Source organism: Zalophus californianus, chromosome 1, assembly GCF_009762305.2.
Source record: "Zalophus californianus isolate mZalCal1 chromosome 1, mZalCal1.pri.v2, whole genome shotgun sequence".
NCBI classification, from domain to species: Eukaryota; Metazoa; Chordata; class Mammalia; order Carnivora; family Otariidae; genus Zalophus; species Zalophus californianus.
This window is the reverse complement of record NC_045595.1, coordinates 177,743,034-177,760,235: the sequence shown is the minus strand read 5'-3', so window position 1 is coordinate 177,760,235 and position 17,202 is coordinate 177,743,034. Positions and strand designations below refer to the sequence as shown.

The window sequence follows — 17,202 nt, the reverse complement described above, 5'->3', positions numbered from 1 at the left end:
GAAACAACTTGAAAAATCATTTATGCTTTCTATTTCTAAAGGTGATGATCCCACTTTTACACTTACTTTTGAGTTGAATTTTATATTTTTGAACCATTTTATAGTTAAACTGAAGTTTCTCCAAGAGTTTTCAATCACTTAAAAAAAATCCTCCAAAATGGGTACAGAATAGTAATATAAGTGTATTTATTGTTGAAATGGCTCTTATCATGCAGTCTGGTCATATTTCGTCCAAATTTATACTACTCTGTACTTAATTCATGTAAATCTTGACTTTCCACAACTCTGATGGTTGTTACTAGGGAACTATTTATTGACTTTTCCATAAGAGGCACTTGTTTCTTTCACTAATTCTTGTATTCATTTCAGCTTTTTCTATTCATATTTTTCAATATTGACATTAAATTCTATCCCTAGATTTGCCAAAGATTTCTCTTTACATTAGCCTCAAACCTAACTGACACTTTTCTAGTCTACTATCCAATTCACTATTCCATATTTTTTAAATTGATACTGAACTATTGATAATGAATGTATAGTCTGAACCCTGACATTTAAACAGTTTTGTAGACAGTATTTATTAGATTTCAGTAAGAAAACATTAAAAACTTCTTATCAATTTCATGAGTATGTGAATTAGCATTCTTATTATTAGTACATATACTTAGAATCTTGTTGTTTAAAAAAAAATTACAATTGTTAATCCAAATATGGCCTTGAAAACATATTTATTTTAATATATAATGAAAATCATTCTCTTAAAAATAGCCATGAAACCTAATTTTAAAATGTTTGCATAAAATGATTTTAATTTTACTTCTTTCCTGCCATTTTGTTCAAACTGAAAATCATATATGATAACTTATAAAATTATTTATCATAAAATAATTCTAACACTTGAATGAAAAACTATGTAGTACTTATAATTTCTGCATGATGTGATCCTAAAAAGTCAGATGTTCTTTCTTGGGAGTTATACTTCTCATTTTAAAGGGAAACATATGACAGACAAGCTACTTGATAGAAACCCCCAGCAATGATTTCAGAGATAGAATTACATAATTTAGGATTCTCCATGTTAAGGTGTTAAATAAAAGTATACTTTGAGGTTACTTTCTACTCTTCTAAATATCAGAAATTACTAACCCTAAGTATTATTATTTAACATATTTTCTCTTTGGAGGCCTTTACTAAGTGTCCAGTAACCCTAATTGAAAGATGTTAAATTCAGAAAGTTTTAATTCTACAATATTCTTTGTGTTATGTGCATTGTCGACTAAAGAGACTGCTAATATATTGCCAAATCCATTGGGATTTACACACTCCAGTGTTAATAGACTAACTCCCGCAAATCATAGACTAACACTTGAGAATGAATAATGGTCTTTAAGATATATGATGTATTTATCTGAATAATAATGAAGATTCAGCTATCTGTAAAGGAAGTTCTGAAGGCTGTACTTCATTTTTTTTTTTTATTGCTATGACAATAGGAGAGAAATGAGAGAAAGGATATATGAGAGATTCCCACTGGGACTTAGCCATTTAAATTATATATTATTTTTGCATTGTTAGGATGATACTTATCTGATCCTCAATTTCAATCACTTGTTTTAGTTGCTAACGGTAGGATTTAAAGACAGACTTTAGTTCTAAGAGTTATGGGGGAAAAATAAAAAGCATAACCAACAGTGTTAGTTTTTTTAAACAAATATATTCACAAATAGATGTGTAAAGTAACATTATCTATATCCATCCTGTCTTTGAAATCTTAAAAATCCTGGGACTGTATGCGGACTTATTTTGCTGATGAGCTGACGGCTAAAAGTTTAAGTGTTTACTTCATAGGTTATAAGAGTATATGTAGAACATTAATGATTAGAGTCAAATAGATATGTGTTTGCATTACTTTCTCTGAAAGTCTTATTAATATACTATAAATGTATCTGAAACCCAATGAAAATATATCCAATGAAGAACACGATAAATTTAAATTTATTTAAACAAATTCTAAAATATTGTCTTACTGTACAGAAGAAAGGGGGTGGGGATGGTCCACATATCTGAGATTCTACTGTGGGAATGAAGAGTGTAGGCAAAATTGGGCGCCTGGGTGGCTCAGTCGTTAAGCGTCTGCCTTCGGCTCAGGTCATGAATCCAGGGTCCTGGGATCGAGTCCCATATCGGGCTCCCTGCTCAGTGGGAAGCCTGCTTCTCCCTCTCCCACTCCCCTTGCTTGTGTTCCTGCTCTCGCTGTGTCTCTCTGTCAAATAAATAAATAAAATCTTAAAAAAAAAAGAGTATAGGCAAAATGCATGAAGTTAATCAGTGAAATCTCTCACCAATAATGATCTACATCCCAAGACTCCCTCTCCAGTACACCCACTATGTACAAATGTCCTATGATACACATTTCATTTCAAAGATAGTTTCTGTAGGTGGATTGATTTGCAGCATTAAAGCTGAGCAGGAATAAATACCAGCATCAGAACAGAGAATCCTTCAAAACATTTCAACATTAATAATAAAGAAAATGCAAGTATGGGTAAAGGGAATAAAAAATTAATTTGTATCCAATGAAAAGTATTTTCAATAAAAGAAATAATGTATGCTCAACAAAGAATTTTCCCAGATGTTTAAATGGAATTATTATACTAAATAAACACGATTTAAACTAGTATGAATACTGAGTAGGTTTCATGGTCATGAAATAAAAATGATAAATATAATCTTGACAAATACTAGACATAATGCTTTAGAAAATAAAGTACAGGGGCACCTGGTGGCTCAGTTGGGTTAATTGTCTAACTCTTGATTTGGGCTCAGGTCATGATCTCAGAGTTGTGAGATGGAGCCCCGCATCGGACTCTTTGCTGAGCATGGAAGCTGCTTAAGATTCTCTCTCTCCCTCTCCCTTTGCCCTCCCAACTCACTCTTAAAAAAGAAAGAAAGAGAGAGAGGGAAAAGAAGAAAGAAAGAAAGAAAGAAAGAAAGAAAGAAAGAAAGAAAGAAAGAAAGAAAGAAAGAAAGAAAGAAAGAAAGAAAGAGGAACATAAAGTTCTGTTTTACTTTAGCCTCAAGCCATAGACCAAGATACATTTTAGATGGATTAAAATATGACAATAAAAATGTTAAACAACAGCGTATATCTATATGTGTATAATCTCATCATGGGCAAAGCATTTCAAATCATGACCCACAAGTCAGACATCATAATACAAAAGTTTGATAGATTTGGTTACATAAAATTATAATACTTATCCACCACTGAAAAGACAATAAATGTAGAATAAATAAAAATAAGTTGCTAAAAATATTCATCTTTCTATGGAGAGAGCTATTGAAACAGAAAATTTGAATAGAAAAATGGTCAAACCAGGGGCGCCTGGGTGGTTCAGTCACTAAGCGTCTACCTTCGGCTCAGGTCATGATCCCAGGGTCCTGGGATGGAGCACCACATTGGGCTCTCTGCTTGGTGGGAGGCCTGCCTTTCCCTCTCCCACTCCCCCTGCTTGTGTTCTCTCTCTCGCTGTGTCTCTCTCTGTCAAATAAATAAATAAAATCTTTAAAAAAATAAAGGGTTAAACTGAATAAGTAGTTATTTCAAATTAGTGAATTCATCTAGGCAAAAGTAGTTAGACACATTTATGGTAACTTGTAAATACTAAATATTTAACATTTATCAATATTTGATTAGCAAATTTTTAAAATTTTAATATCTGATGTTAGTACTGGGGGGGAATCCTTCAGATGTAGGTGGTACAGGATGAATTCATACAGTCTTTCTACAACATAATTTGGCAATATTTATCAAAAGTCTTTAAATAATGTTTATACCAATTGGTCCAGCAATGGTGTTTTAGAATTTATCTTCAGGAAATGAGATAGGTACAGAGATGTATGAACAGGAGTGATTTCTCAGTTTCAGTTCTGAGAGATATTTAGCAAACAAAACAGAAATGATTTATGACTATCTGCATTTGGGGACTTGAGAAAGAAGTGGAATTTGAAACTGATTCTGAAGTATCTAAGCAAGGAATAAGAATGGGGAATTCTGAGGCATGACAGGTTTAATTTTGCTTTTTCTTCCTGTTTTTCTTTCTTTTTAATTTTTAGATTTACAGCCAATGCCAGGAATTAAGGAAAATACAAGAAATATATAATAGAAAGGTACATTAGCAAAAGCTGCCTCGACAGATTAACTTTTTAATACTCAGTGTTTTTAAAATAAACTTTTTTTTTTTTAACCCTTGAATAGTTCAATGCATGTATGCTTAGTTGGGCAATTTTCTTCCAGGTGGAGACTGAATGATCTATTGCCTTACTTACTCTTATAGCTTCTCTCGTTTTCAATTTGTATCTCCTGAGATCACCCTGGAGAGTTACATGTGGAATGTTTTTATTGGCTGGACCTTCATTCATCCAGAGCCCAGATCACACAGTTACACTCAACTGAAGTGAAGCTGGAAAATGATTAGCTCTGTGTACTGAAAGAAAAGAAAGAAAGTTTGTTATTAGCTAGAAATATCTTCCCCAATATACCCTTCTGATCACCAAATATTTTTCACCTATTTTCCTTACACAAACAACTGCCATACCTGTCCAAAGAGACAGCCTAATGTCCCATCAAGCCAATATATCCAACTCAAAGACTAAGGTCTTTAAATATCCACAGTCCTCTTCATCATATCTGGATACATTAGTCCAGGGACAAATAAACCTGAAGACAAATTAGTAATTCTCCCCTCTACACATATACAAAATGCAGTGCTAGAACACAGCCGTGAGGAATGCTTCTTACCATAATTGTTCCCATTTGGAAATAAAGAATGGGAAACACTGAGTAGTCATTATCCATAGCAATTATGAAAACATGCCAGACTAGCATTAAAAGATCCCTCTGCCTTGGCAGCAGTTGTAATTCCTTGAAGAAATGGAATTCTCTTCTGTACACTCTTATTTGCTTCCCCCAATTCTACCCTATGGAAGGTTCAATCTGTCAGTTATATTCCATGGCCACATTTGAAGTGGATGTTTGGGAACATGCTCTTCATGGGAACTACCCAGCTTTTATACTCCACTTCTTGCTTTCACCAAGCTTGGGGATCCTGAGGTTGTTTGAAGTTTTAAGTAGACTTTTTTTCCTATCTAAACATATGCTACTTTCTCACAATAGTTTCATTAAAAACACATTAAAGTCCTAATATGTCATATTCATGTGCCTATTATCATACTTCAAGATCTTTTGAAGGCATAATTGTCATGCCTAATTTATTTCTTTACTTTCTCCAACCTCTTAATCCCTCCTTTAGAATAGAAGTAGTTACCATGAGGGTATCGGCAACATGAGCTTGGGAGGGTAGGCAGTATACTCAATCTGATCTTTGCAGTAGGGCTGAGCCTTAGTGGGTTTTGTTGCTCAAAGGTTCACTCAGTTTTGTCCCTTATTGTGTGACTTCTATAAGTAGTTGATTTTCTAAACCTTTGCAGTTCCCAGTTGTCTAGGCTTTCTTTTGATCTTTTTCTTTCTGCTTGAAAACTAGCTATCCTTTGCTGGGTTCATCTCTTCCCTGTAATTTTACTAAAGGCCAAATGTGAAAGTATATTATTAATCTGTATCTCTCCAGCTACTTTCTCTAAAACTACAAGTCAAATAGGCACTTAATCTTTTACACTGAGTGTTCATTTTCCTCCTTCTGTCAATCACATTTAACCCAATTTGTAACACCCTCCTCTCCTTGAAATATGTTCTTTCCTTTGATCAACTACAATGTATTCTGCAGGATATTTTCCTACCTCACTGTTCTCTCCTCAGTCAGCTCTGCTGGAAGCACTTTCTCTTCCAGGACTTTAGATATGGGAGTTCCTCAGTTCAGTTTTCAGACTTCTTCTCCTTTCTATCTAGACTTACTTCTGTGGGGAGTTCATCAATTGCTATCACTTTAAATAAGATTTATATGATAATAAATTCCAAGTTATCATCTCAGGCCTAGTATTTCCCATAATTTTATTTTTTGAATGATAAAATTGTGTTCATCACACTAAAAAATACACACATATGCACATACACACACACAGTCACACATATATTCAGAAGGAGAAGAGGAAGGAAAGGCATAAAACCATGCAAAATTATATATGTTTATTTGAGCACCTGAGTGGCTCAGTTGGTTAAGTGTGGGACTCTTGATTTCAGCTCAGGTCATGATCTCAGGGTCATGAGATTGAGCCCCGCCTTAGGTTTTGTGTTGAGTGGGGAGTCTACTTAAGATTCTCTCTCCTTCTGCCTCTGCCCCTCCCCTGCCCTAAACTGTGCTCTCTCTCCCTCAAAAAAAAAAAAAAGTTTATGTGTATTAATTTATCCAGTCTTGAAACGTAAAGTCAATGACAACTGTGATTGATGTGGCAAATATTATATCCCCAGGTATGTTGTACAAATGAATATTTGTTGACTCGATGGTTGATTTAATACACATTAATGAAATTTTATTTCAATAGAAATGAACTAATTTTCAAAAGAACTCATTCTAATGCAGATATATACTCTATGCTTAAATAACACATCATTTGTGTGATATTTTATTCTCTTCTCTAGATCCCAATGCTCTGGCTGGCCAGACTGGCCCTGATCATGCTCTTATAGGAGGAATAGTGGCTGTAGTTGTATTTGTCACACTGTGTTCTATATTTCTGCTTGGTCGATATCTGGCAAGACATAAAGGTAGGTAATATTTAATAAAGTAATCTTAAGTTTGACAAAAAATATTCTAAAGACTAGCTTAATCATGAAATATTAAATGAGTGTGTGCATACATGTGACAGAGAGAGATCTAAATATGAAATTATTTCAGGGAATTCTTGATTATTTTACTTAATGAAAATTGGTTTGGTTTAGCAAAATAAAGTCTAGCCAATGGCCAAAGGTCACAAAGTGAGTCACTGGCTCAGAAAAAAAAAGAAAAAAGCAAGTTTGTAATTTATCTCTAGGATTGATATTCAACTATAATGTTAAACGTTTGGTCAACATTTTTTGTTCATAGGTTTATAGACACACATCTGGCCATATAAGTGAAGAAAATATGTAATTTTTTTGCAATGGGCTAGGTAGAAAACTATTGATATAATCTACTTTTAAGTGGAGTTTTCAGAATGAAAGATGACACGTTTGATGTGATCATTATCAACATCTTAACAAAGGACCCTGATTGCTACAGCTGCACAGAGCACATGGTCTGTAGCCATCAAGGAAATCAAACTACTCATTCCCCACTCCAGTTAGGCAGTTGCCTCTAGTTAACCTGGCCACAGCTTCATATATAACATATACCCGAAAACTGAAAGATAGTGTACAACAGCAGAAGAATGAATTGTGTGGTTTATGATGTCTCAGAATATGTTCCAACATATAAAAAATCTGGCACAAGCTCCTAAATGAATGTAGCTTTAATGCTGGCTATTTAACCAGTCGCACAGAACTAACATATATATTTTTTTTCACCCAATACCCACAGGAACATACTTAACAAATGAAGCTAAAGGGGCTGAAGATGCACCAGATGCTGACACAGCCATTATCAATGCTGAAGGCAGCCAAGTCAATGCTGAAGAGAAAAAAGAGTATTTCATTTAAAATTCAGGCCAAGATTATGAGTTTTCCTTACCAGGCTGGCTGCTGGAGAAAACTGGCTATCATCTTTCAGAATTCATTTCTACCATCTTCTGCTACCTTTATTAACTTCCATACCGTACTGCTATCAGTAGCCAGTGTATACCAACAATCAGCTGTTGAAAGCATCATTCTTTAATTACTGTACCATCCATAATGCAGGACATTTCTTACTGCCTAAATTCCACACCATTGCTCTTTTAACATACAGTGCTTGAATATACAGCCTTAACAATGTTAATCATCTCCTTGGATCATGGTATTGAATTGTTTTTATACATTGAAAAAAAAGTATGCAAAGTTTTTTTTTTTGCCCTCATTTTTTCCCTTTAAATCATAAATTTTGTCAATTTACCACTGGACAGCTTTCACAAGGAACAGGATTAGGTAAAGACCTAATGTGATTAAGTTTAATCAGAAATTAGAGGTTTACAAACAATGTTTTCTACATGTCTGCCTTCAAAGACATGTTTGGAAATATACGCCACTGCAAACACTGTAGAATAGATTCTGGAATGTTTGAGATTATACTGATGAAGCTGTATCAATTTGCTATTTAAAAATATAGTTTTTGATACAGGAACCATGTGTGTATGCATTGCAGTCACGACATGACATCTTATATAATTATATAGATCCCACCATTAAGTTATTTTAGCTTCATTTACCGATAACTTTTTACAAACATTTTACTGCTTCAGGAATCACAAAAATTTCATTCATTTCTCTAATTTGATTCTATAATTTATTTGCTCCATAATGACTCACCTGCCTAAACAAAATTGAAGTATCCATAGGGCACAATTTTGAGACATTTAGTATCTGTATATAGTGCATATAATAAATCCAATTAAACATTATTTGATACATATTTAACTTTTTTGGCTGTAGGTAATTCAGTCATAAGTAAGCATTTTCTAATGTCCATTATATCCCTTTAGATATTACTTAAACCAATATTATAAGTAGATAACATGTATTAGTATTTTTGTCTGTATGTCCTAGCACTGTTCAACAACAAATTTTTCTAGTTCTTGTTAATTTTTATTTGTTATACAATGGAAGCACAATGTTATAAGGAAAGGTAATTTTAAGCTAACAACCAGTGCACAGCCTCAGGTTTTAAATTACAACCACAGTTGAATAATAACCTAAAAGTAAACTCTTAGTTTGCTAAAAATTTATTACAAATTTTAATTTGGCAGTTCCAGAGCTGCTTACCTATGTTGGTTTGCCAAAAAGAAGTGTTTAAGACATGTTTTCTGTATAAATGAACTAATTCTTTATATTAAATTCCTGTCTATGCATTTTGTGAGGTACAAACTTATGAAACAGTGAGTGATGGAGAATTTCTGCCATGCTTTTAACTCCAAGGTGAAAGTCTCTTTCTCTGGATTATTTCTGAAATTTTGGTGTATTTAACCATTAAGAAATGCTGTATTCTTAAATATGACACAGAGTCAATCTAAAGTCATATTATTTCTTCTAGTAAAATACAATATTGCTAGATTAGTTCTCATTAAATTTATTATATGCTAAAAATTAAAAATCCAGTTAGATAAAAATTATTTTCCCATTCACAAGCATTGCACCTTTAAGAAGAAAACAAATATGACAGTACGGTAGCTATACTTGAGATGTCTGAAAGCATGATGGCCTATGGTTTTAAAAATAATATCTTGGAATTTATTTTTTGGAAATGAGAATGGTTGAGTATGACATCATGTATTAATATCAAATGGAAGACAAGGGTGCTGTATCTTAGATTATTTATCAGAAAAGTATAAACTTTTAAGGACAACGTTAGAATTTTTAAATTGTTTTTTTTTTATTGTTGAAACATTTATCTTGTTGATTTCTTACAAAAGAAAAAGGACGATGTCAGTCAAGCAGCACTTTTTCAGAATATACAGAACATAAATAATATGATGTGGTTGAGTGTTAACATAATAAATCATATACAGTATGACATTTTAAGGAAATAAGTCTGCATTGATGTGATTGCATGCTTGTTTTTACAGTTCACTCCATACCATCTGTGGAAAAATGCAATAATATGTTAATATAGTATGGTAGTTTGAGAGAATCAGGTAGGTGCTACTAGACACATTGAAACTAGAATAGGTTTATAAACTGTTCATATCTTTCAATGCATAATCTTTAGAAAGACTCCACAAAACAAAATTCATCCTGTTAGTACAAAATGGAAAGGGTCTTATTACAGAAGTAAGTTGTATAAACTGCATCATCAATTACTATTTAAAGCTTAATTTCAGGATGCACTTACAAAATTGCTACTCTTCATTGATGCTGTATTTACATCCCTCTTCATTTTGTCTATATTCTACTTGGCTCCAACTGCTAAATTGTTGCCTAAATAACTCAATCATTATTTATAGCACTGTAAAATTAGAAATCAAAAATTGGTTGTATTTCAAAATTTTTGACTCATTTAACCATTTAGAGTAATATAAAAAGTCAATAGAATTCTTTAAAAGAAACTGACTAATATATTATGATTTGTGGGCTCTAATGAAATGTTAAGCCAGTTAAAACAGTTAGATTTGAATTAGGTATCATTTTTAGTTCCTGAAAAATATAGAAATAGAATTGTATTTTCCTATCGTTAAAATTTATTTTATTTCCACCAAACAAGGGAATAAATTATAAAAATTTTGTTCATTTCTATAAAAATCAGGAAAAAATACAAAATAACATTTTGAAATGGAACCATGTCAACTGCAATGTCTGAAATGTACACATGTGTATGCACAGAGCCAAATTCTGTCTCTGCCTATTGAGCACAGTAGCTATGGAACTGAATGGAAGGAGTGTGAACACACATATACCCCTAGTAGAATATGGAATATTATCCTTTACCCGAAGTAGATATTCTCTGCCAGTGTACTGTTTACAGTGTAAATTGATTGTCCTCCATCAAAAAAGTGTAAACAGCATTCTTTTTTTCCCATTTTTGAGTGTCCTAGATAGAATGATCATTAAAATTAAGAAGAAAAAGGAAAGTTTGTGAGTGCAAGAGCGAAGATAGAGCACATGAGCAAAGTACTGATGTGTGTGTGTGTTTCTGTGTGTATGTGTGAGAGAGAGAGAGAGAGAGAGAGGGAGAGAGATTTCAACTTGTTTTCTTTTACCAGAGAATCCAAGAAGCAGTTTAAGGAACCTGATATTGGAGTTTAATCTAGAAACTGGATGATCTCATATTGATTCAAGATGCTTAATATTGCATTGAAACCCAACAATTAAAATAGAGAAAGAAAACTAACTTTCCTAAATATGGCAAAGAAGCTAACACCTCATTTATTTTTATTTTGTTGTAAAAATATAAATATCTCAATTAAAAGGACAGGCTCACTTGTAATTATGTACTCATGACTGTAACAGCATTGAGATTCCATATAGGCACATGTACAGCAGCTGTTTGACCGTGATGGTTCTTCCATGTAACATACCAGTTATCGTGTAATTTAGTGCCACTTATTGCAAAGTGTTACCAAGGGGAACATTTAAAATACATCTTCTTTTCCTTTGGACATAAGGATAATTTTATGAATGATAAATATGAAATTCATGTTATGTTTTTTAATTGTGAAGAAAATGCAAAACCTCATATCTTACTGCAATGTCCCCATCTTATTGCAGATTACTTAGAGCCCACGAAAAATGTCCAATATCATCTCCCTTTGCAAATGGTAATCTGTGATGAATATACAAAACAAAACAAACAAAAAGAACTGGCAACCACAGCTGAAATAAATGAAACACCTAATAAGAATTACTGAGTAATGCTTTTTATTAAGTGGCACAAAGTACACACTAAAAACTATGCAAAATATAGGTAACTACAGTGTACGTACATGTAAGTATCTTGTACTTGCTGTGTATGGATGTTGGAAACCCATGTAATTATAATATGCATTTTGAATATTGGGGAAGAGGAAATCTTAGTGTAGATAATAGAATTTGTTTTGAAATATACACTGGCAATATTGAAATATACTCAGTGCAATATCTGCAATTCTATTGCTGGATACTAATGCAAAGGGATTTTAAAGAATTCTTTAACACGATCCAAGAGTTTGCTTATCTTCACCTCCCACACACTAAAGCATTAATTAAAAATATAATTGATCCAACAACAAATACTTTAAGTTTTTCTTATTTAATCATTAATGTGACACAACAAAATTATTTGGCCTAGTTTTTAGCACTACTGGAGAGAAAGAAATAACATGAGTTTTAAACTTTGCTTGATACCTAATTGAATTTGGAATCCTTAAACTTTTTTTGAAATGTGTGCATATTTTAATGGATTATGGTACTTTTATTATAAGTACACGTTTATCCAATCAAAGAACATAGGTTATCATTAATTAATAGTTAAAGTCACTATATCTTAATGGGAATTTTTTAGACCTTTTTTCTATATTTTCCCCCCTTTCTCTCCCTATTCTGTCCCAGACATGCCCTTTGCACTTATACCCTTCCAAAGGCAATGGATTGAAAGAAAGTAGCAAGATTATAAAGAGAGCTAAAGGGGACAACATACAAGAATGGGTTCTAAACTCATCAGCATTTTTATGTATTGAGATTATTAATATTGAATGCAATAGTTATTGGATATAGCTGGTAAGTTCTCTGCCATGCATACTTACAATAATCCTTCTACCTCTCACTTTTAACATGGGCTATGATATAGAAGAAATAATTATTTACAGGATATCCCAGGAAGCACTCTTCGGGACTAACATACAGTCCTCTCCCCAGCCCCTGGGAAATCTCAAAAGCCAATTTCTTTTAGTGTATTCAATGGTGTATGGATCTGCATTTGTTTTTCCTTTCCTATCATTAACTTTTCCTATAGGCAAAATATGCTAACTTTATAAGGATAGTTCTTCTCATGCCTACTTAGTATTTCAATGTAATATAATTGTGTTGATTTTTAAAAAATAATTTAAATGGCAACACTTTGGAATCCAATCTTACATTTCATTTAATATTTAAAATGCAACAGTTTCTTATAAATCAATGCTGTGCTTTTAAGTAAAAATTATGTATATGATTTATTTTCCCAAGAAATGTTATCTAATGTTAAGACAAAAATTTAAGTATTTAAAATTCCCTCCTTATTAACAAATAATACCTGAATAATGAATGCAAAGTATTGCCACAAATGCCCACTTTATTCTGTCTGCTTAGACATAATATGAATTTTTCAAATGATGTAATTTAATTATTCTAAAAGGAAATTACATTTTAAAAGCAGATTTTTCTTTAGGAAAAAAAAAACTGATGCAAGAAACTTTCAAATTATGATATTAAATCTATAAAATATGCTTAACGTAGGATGTTTCTATGTTATGTGGTTCTGTTACAAGTAATATTTGGTCGAATCTTTACCATCTTTTATATATATATATATATATATATATATATATATATATATATATATATATATGTTAGTGACAAGAAATGTATGGTTATTTTGGAGAGAATGGGCCCACATGTGAAAAAGATGTAAAGAAGAAACACTATTTTCCCCTATAAAACATACTGTATATTTCAAAAGAAGAAAAGTTAAAAGATATTTGAATATTGCAGGGGCAAAAGTAAAACCTACCAGGGCTCAGCACTTAAGCACTTTTCCCACACCCAGGGTCAGAACAGCAGTGAATCCCACACGGACTTTTGAATGCCACATTACACTTCTATTATACACAGTACTGTCAAACCTCAAATGTTTTCTTTCTTCAAATGCTTTTCCTTGTACATGATACTAGTAGACACTTTTCTCTTTATATTTGCTGATAGTGAAAGTTATATGCAATAAAATGTTTGATGGTTGAAAGCAGTGGTCACCAGTTGGTTAAAAAAAATGAAATGTAAACTGAATTGTTATCTCTCTATCCTTTTTGCTTTTCTCTGTGTTTCTAATGTATTGAGTGATTCTCATAAATAGAAAAATAATTTAGAGATTTTTCAAAACTAGGACTCTTTCTCCTTATAAATGTATAAAATTTTAATCTCTTTACAAATTTATTTAACTGTACGTGCTGTACTTATTGTAGATTCAATGATGCAGTTAAGGAGTAATCCACGAGTTTGGGGTTACTGACCTATTTTCTTCATATTCAGTTCACATCAGTATTTGTGAATTGGTTGTTTAGCTTTTCACTCAACCAAAAAGTATTCCCTCAAGAAAGCTCCATTTTTATCATAAATATTTCAACATAATCAACATTGGAACAAGTCTGCCATGTTTAAAAAAAAAATTAAAGACTTATCTCTGGAAATGGTACCCAGAAACGCAGGTGTTCCCAGTAATGTAGCTTCAAAAATAAAATGTTCTATTTATATGACATGAAATTCATAACTTTTGGAAGGGTATATTTATGACAACATAAAAATAAATTCTGTGCTGTAAAGAAGATTCGCCAAAATAAAGCTTTGCACAGAAGATAGAGAACCACAATTATTGAATCTACTGTTATCATAAACATTTTCAAAAAACAAAATGCATATTGTAATATTAGGTACATGACACTTGCATGTTGCTATGCCTATATACTTACAAAGTATTCAATGTGTACTTAGTGGCGCTTAAAATATGTCATGTACAACTCTTCTAAACATTCTTACAGGGTTCCCATTTGCACTTCATCTTTCAGTAAAGTCTTGTCAGAAAAAAAATATTGTCTGATACATATGGAAAAATAAAATTTGAATTTTAGTTATCTGTTGGACATTACTGAATTGTCTATTCATTTAGTTCATTTTCTTAGGTCTGAAAGCAGACAATGAAAGATGGAACTTTCTTTCTTCCCACTGACAAGTTATAAAAGATGTCACAAAACACATTCCTTTATACCAAACACATTATTTTGCATATCTTTTTCAACTGACTACATTATCCATTCATTTTAGATTTTTCTCAGTGATGCCTATTTTCCTTGTAAATTTCTAAGTGGAAGTTTTAAAAATTAAATGGTAGTAAAATAAACATTATCTTATTTGTACAACATTTAATCATTACTCCTTGGAAAATATGAACCTTGTAATATGCTGACTAAGGGTAAAAAAAAAAAATGTTGCTGACTTAGGGAAATTTGCTTGAGATTGCCAAAATTTCTAAACTCTGTAAAGGTAATTTCACATTCACTTATGTGTGTTTACTAATGTTGACTAGGAACAGAAGCAAAAATACCTAAACTTATTTTTTTTAATTTTTCACATTCTAACCAGTATTATATATTTCAACTACCTAAGATAATACAATTAATAATATATCCATCCTAAGCTTATGCCAATAAGAATTTGAGATAAGCTTTTAAATTTATGGGAGATTTTCTTTGTGTCTTTGGAAGTTCACTTACCATATGGTATTTTATAGTCTACTTTAAATAACAGATTTTGTTATACAGGGTAAGCCAAAGGCTGTACAAGAATTAGTGTCATTGGGTCTGATATTTGTGTTAGACCATGAATATTCCATTAAAATTTATCTGTAAATACAAGGCAAGATTTTGTATCTGGTTTATTTTATTAAATAACATTGTATTTCTTTTAATTCATTTTTCTCAGCAAAAGCAGCCCTGGGATACAATTTAGGACATTTAATTCTGTATCAAAGATAGAATTCAACACATCTGAAAGAAAATGATGACATTTGAAATAATCATATTCATTGACACAATCTTTTTTTTTCCTGATAGCCAAAATGCCCACTCTTAGACAGCTCATGTGTATACGTACATGTGTCTATGTACAAACATGTGTGTACAAACATGGACAAACATTGAAACATAGGACACTCATGTTTCCTAGATAAAAATCAACTCTGTGTTTTCATATTGGCAATTGTTTCTGTCAAAATATACTTTGGCATTTTTTTTTAATCACAGAGGCATACTGGAAATTCATGTATTTCACTAAAGGATAGAGTTAAGTTTAGGTGTTCTTGATAATTGCATAGTGGCTTCAGTCCATGAGAGGGATCTTCATTAAATGACAATCCTGGGGTGATTTCTAAAAATAACTGTACACTACTTTAAAACAAGAGGTTCCAGGAAAAACATAGTTTTAACATTTTTTTCAAACCATATTTTATTTGATATTGTGCACTTTAAGGATTTTTTTAATGTTTTGAAATCTAGCAAGTAAAATATGTATAAAGAAAATATTAAAGGGAAAAAGCAGTTTCCTGGTTGCATTTTAAATGCCACTTAGTGCTACTCTGCATTGCATGTTATTTAATGAAAACATAACTATTGAACACCTACTATATATCATCAGTCCACTTCATGAAGTACACTAAGAACCGGAATATAGCGTTCTATGCCCAGACCTTCAAAACTTTAAATTACCCTTCCTAGTAATGACCACTTTCTGTATTTTTGGCCTTCCTATGTTGGACAGAGGAGTGGGGAAATTCTGTTAATAATTTAAAAAAAGGTATTATGAAAGAAGTCTTATGATTTAATCAAACTTAAAAGCAAGTAAATAGCATCTCTTTCAACCAGTGTTCATGGTCTTAAATTCGATGGATTATCAATCTCTGAAGATTTTCTATGTTGATTTTTTTGAAAAATAGATCTGATTAATGAGCTAATACTTTATTATGCAAGAAAATCTAGGAAATTAACTCATCTTCTGAGGAGTGGCCATAACAATGACTAGAGTGTGTACATTATTAAAAGTTCTAAAAAACACATGTCCCTCACATACTATCAAAAATTGAATCCACTTTGTCTTTACTAACCTAAGTCCTTACACAGATGGAGGCAGATTTAAGGAATATATTTTCACATAGATTGGAGGTAGTGTAGGCCTTTTAAACTAATGAATTATTGCTGGAAAACAACATAATACCCCTGAAATACGACAATCACTCAAAGATTTGAAAACACATTTAATGATTAAAGTTGGTATATCAGAAATATATGTCTTTTTTTTTAAGATTTTTATTTATTTTTGGACAGAGAGGGAGAGTGAGAGAGGGAACACAAGCAGGGGAAGTGGGAGAGGGAGAAGCAAGCTTCCCTGCTGAGCAAGGAGCCCAATGTGGGGCTCGATCCCAGGACCCTGGGATCATGACCTGAGCTGAAGGCAGACGCTAAAGGGCTGAGCCACCCAGGCGCCTCTATGTCTTCTTCACTCACAAATTAAGAGAATATCAGGAAATGGAATTTTTTTTCAATGTGTTGGGAGAAAAAAGTGATTAAAAGGGAATTGGAAAATTCCTGAAGATAAGGTGTGTCTATTTGGCAATTTTATCAAATGGGAGCATGTCCTAATACCCTTCTGCCAGAGATCAGAGAAACTTTACAAAATTGGATCTCAACGGGTCAGTAATCCCACAAACTCTGACTCCGTGGCTAGAGGATTTTGGAATCTAAGGACTCCCACTCTAACCACATAATCTACCAATTGCATATTTATTTGCTTCAAAAGTAACTTTAAAATTGGATTTGTTCCTATGAAAATATAAGACTATCGACTTTATTCCCCTACTATAAATT

The 17,202-nt window shown here is 32.3% G+C and overlaps 1 protein-coding gene across 5 annotated transcripts in view; it reads left to right on the top strand.

The window, feature by feature from the left end:
• The window catches only part of CADM2 (cell adhesion molecule 2), a 1,065,941-nt gene extending 1,050,738 nt beyond the window's left edge, over positions 1 to 15,203 (top strand). For all 5 annotated transcript variants that reach the window (XM_027585367.2, XM_027585371.2, XM_027585369.2 and 2 more), the window contains 2 exons: positions 6,596 to 6,721; positions 7,512 to 15,203. In XM_027585367.2, the coding sequence (XP_027441168.1) occupies positions 6,596 to 6,721; positions 7,512 to 7,630 (245 nt within the window). In that variant the 3' untranslated portion in view covers positions 7,631 to 15,203. The remainder of the gene's footprint in view (positions 1 to 6,595; positions 6,722 to 7,511) is intronic.
• The last annotated feature ends 1,999 nt before the right edge of the window (positions 15,204 to 17,202 follow it).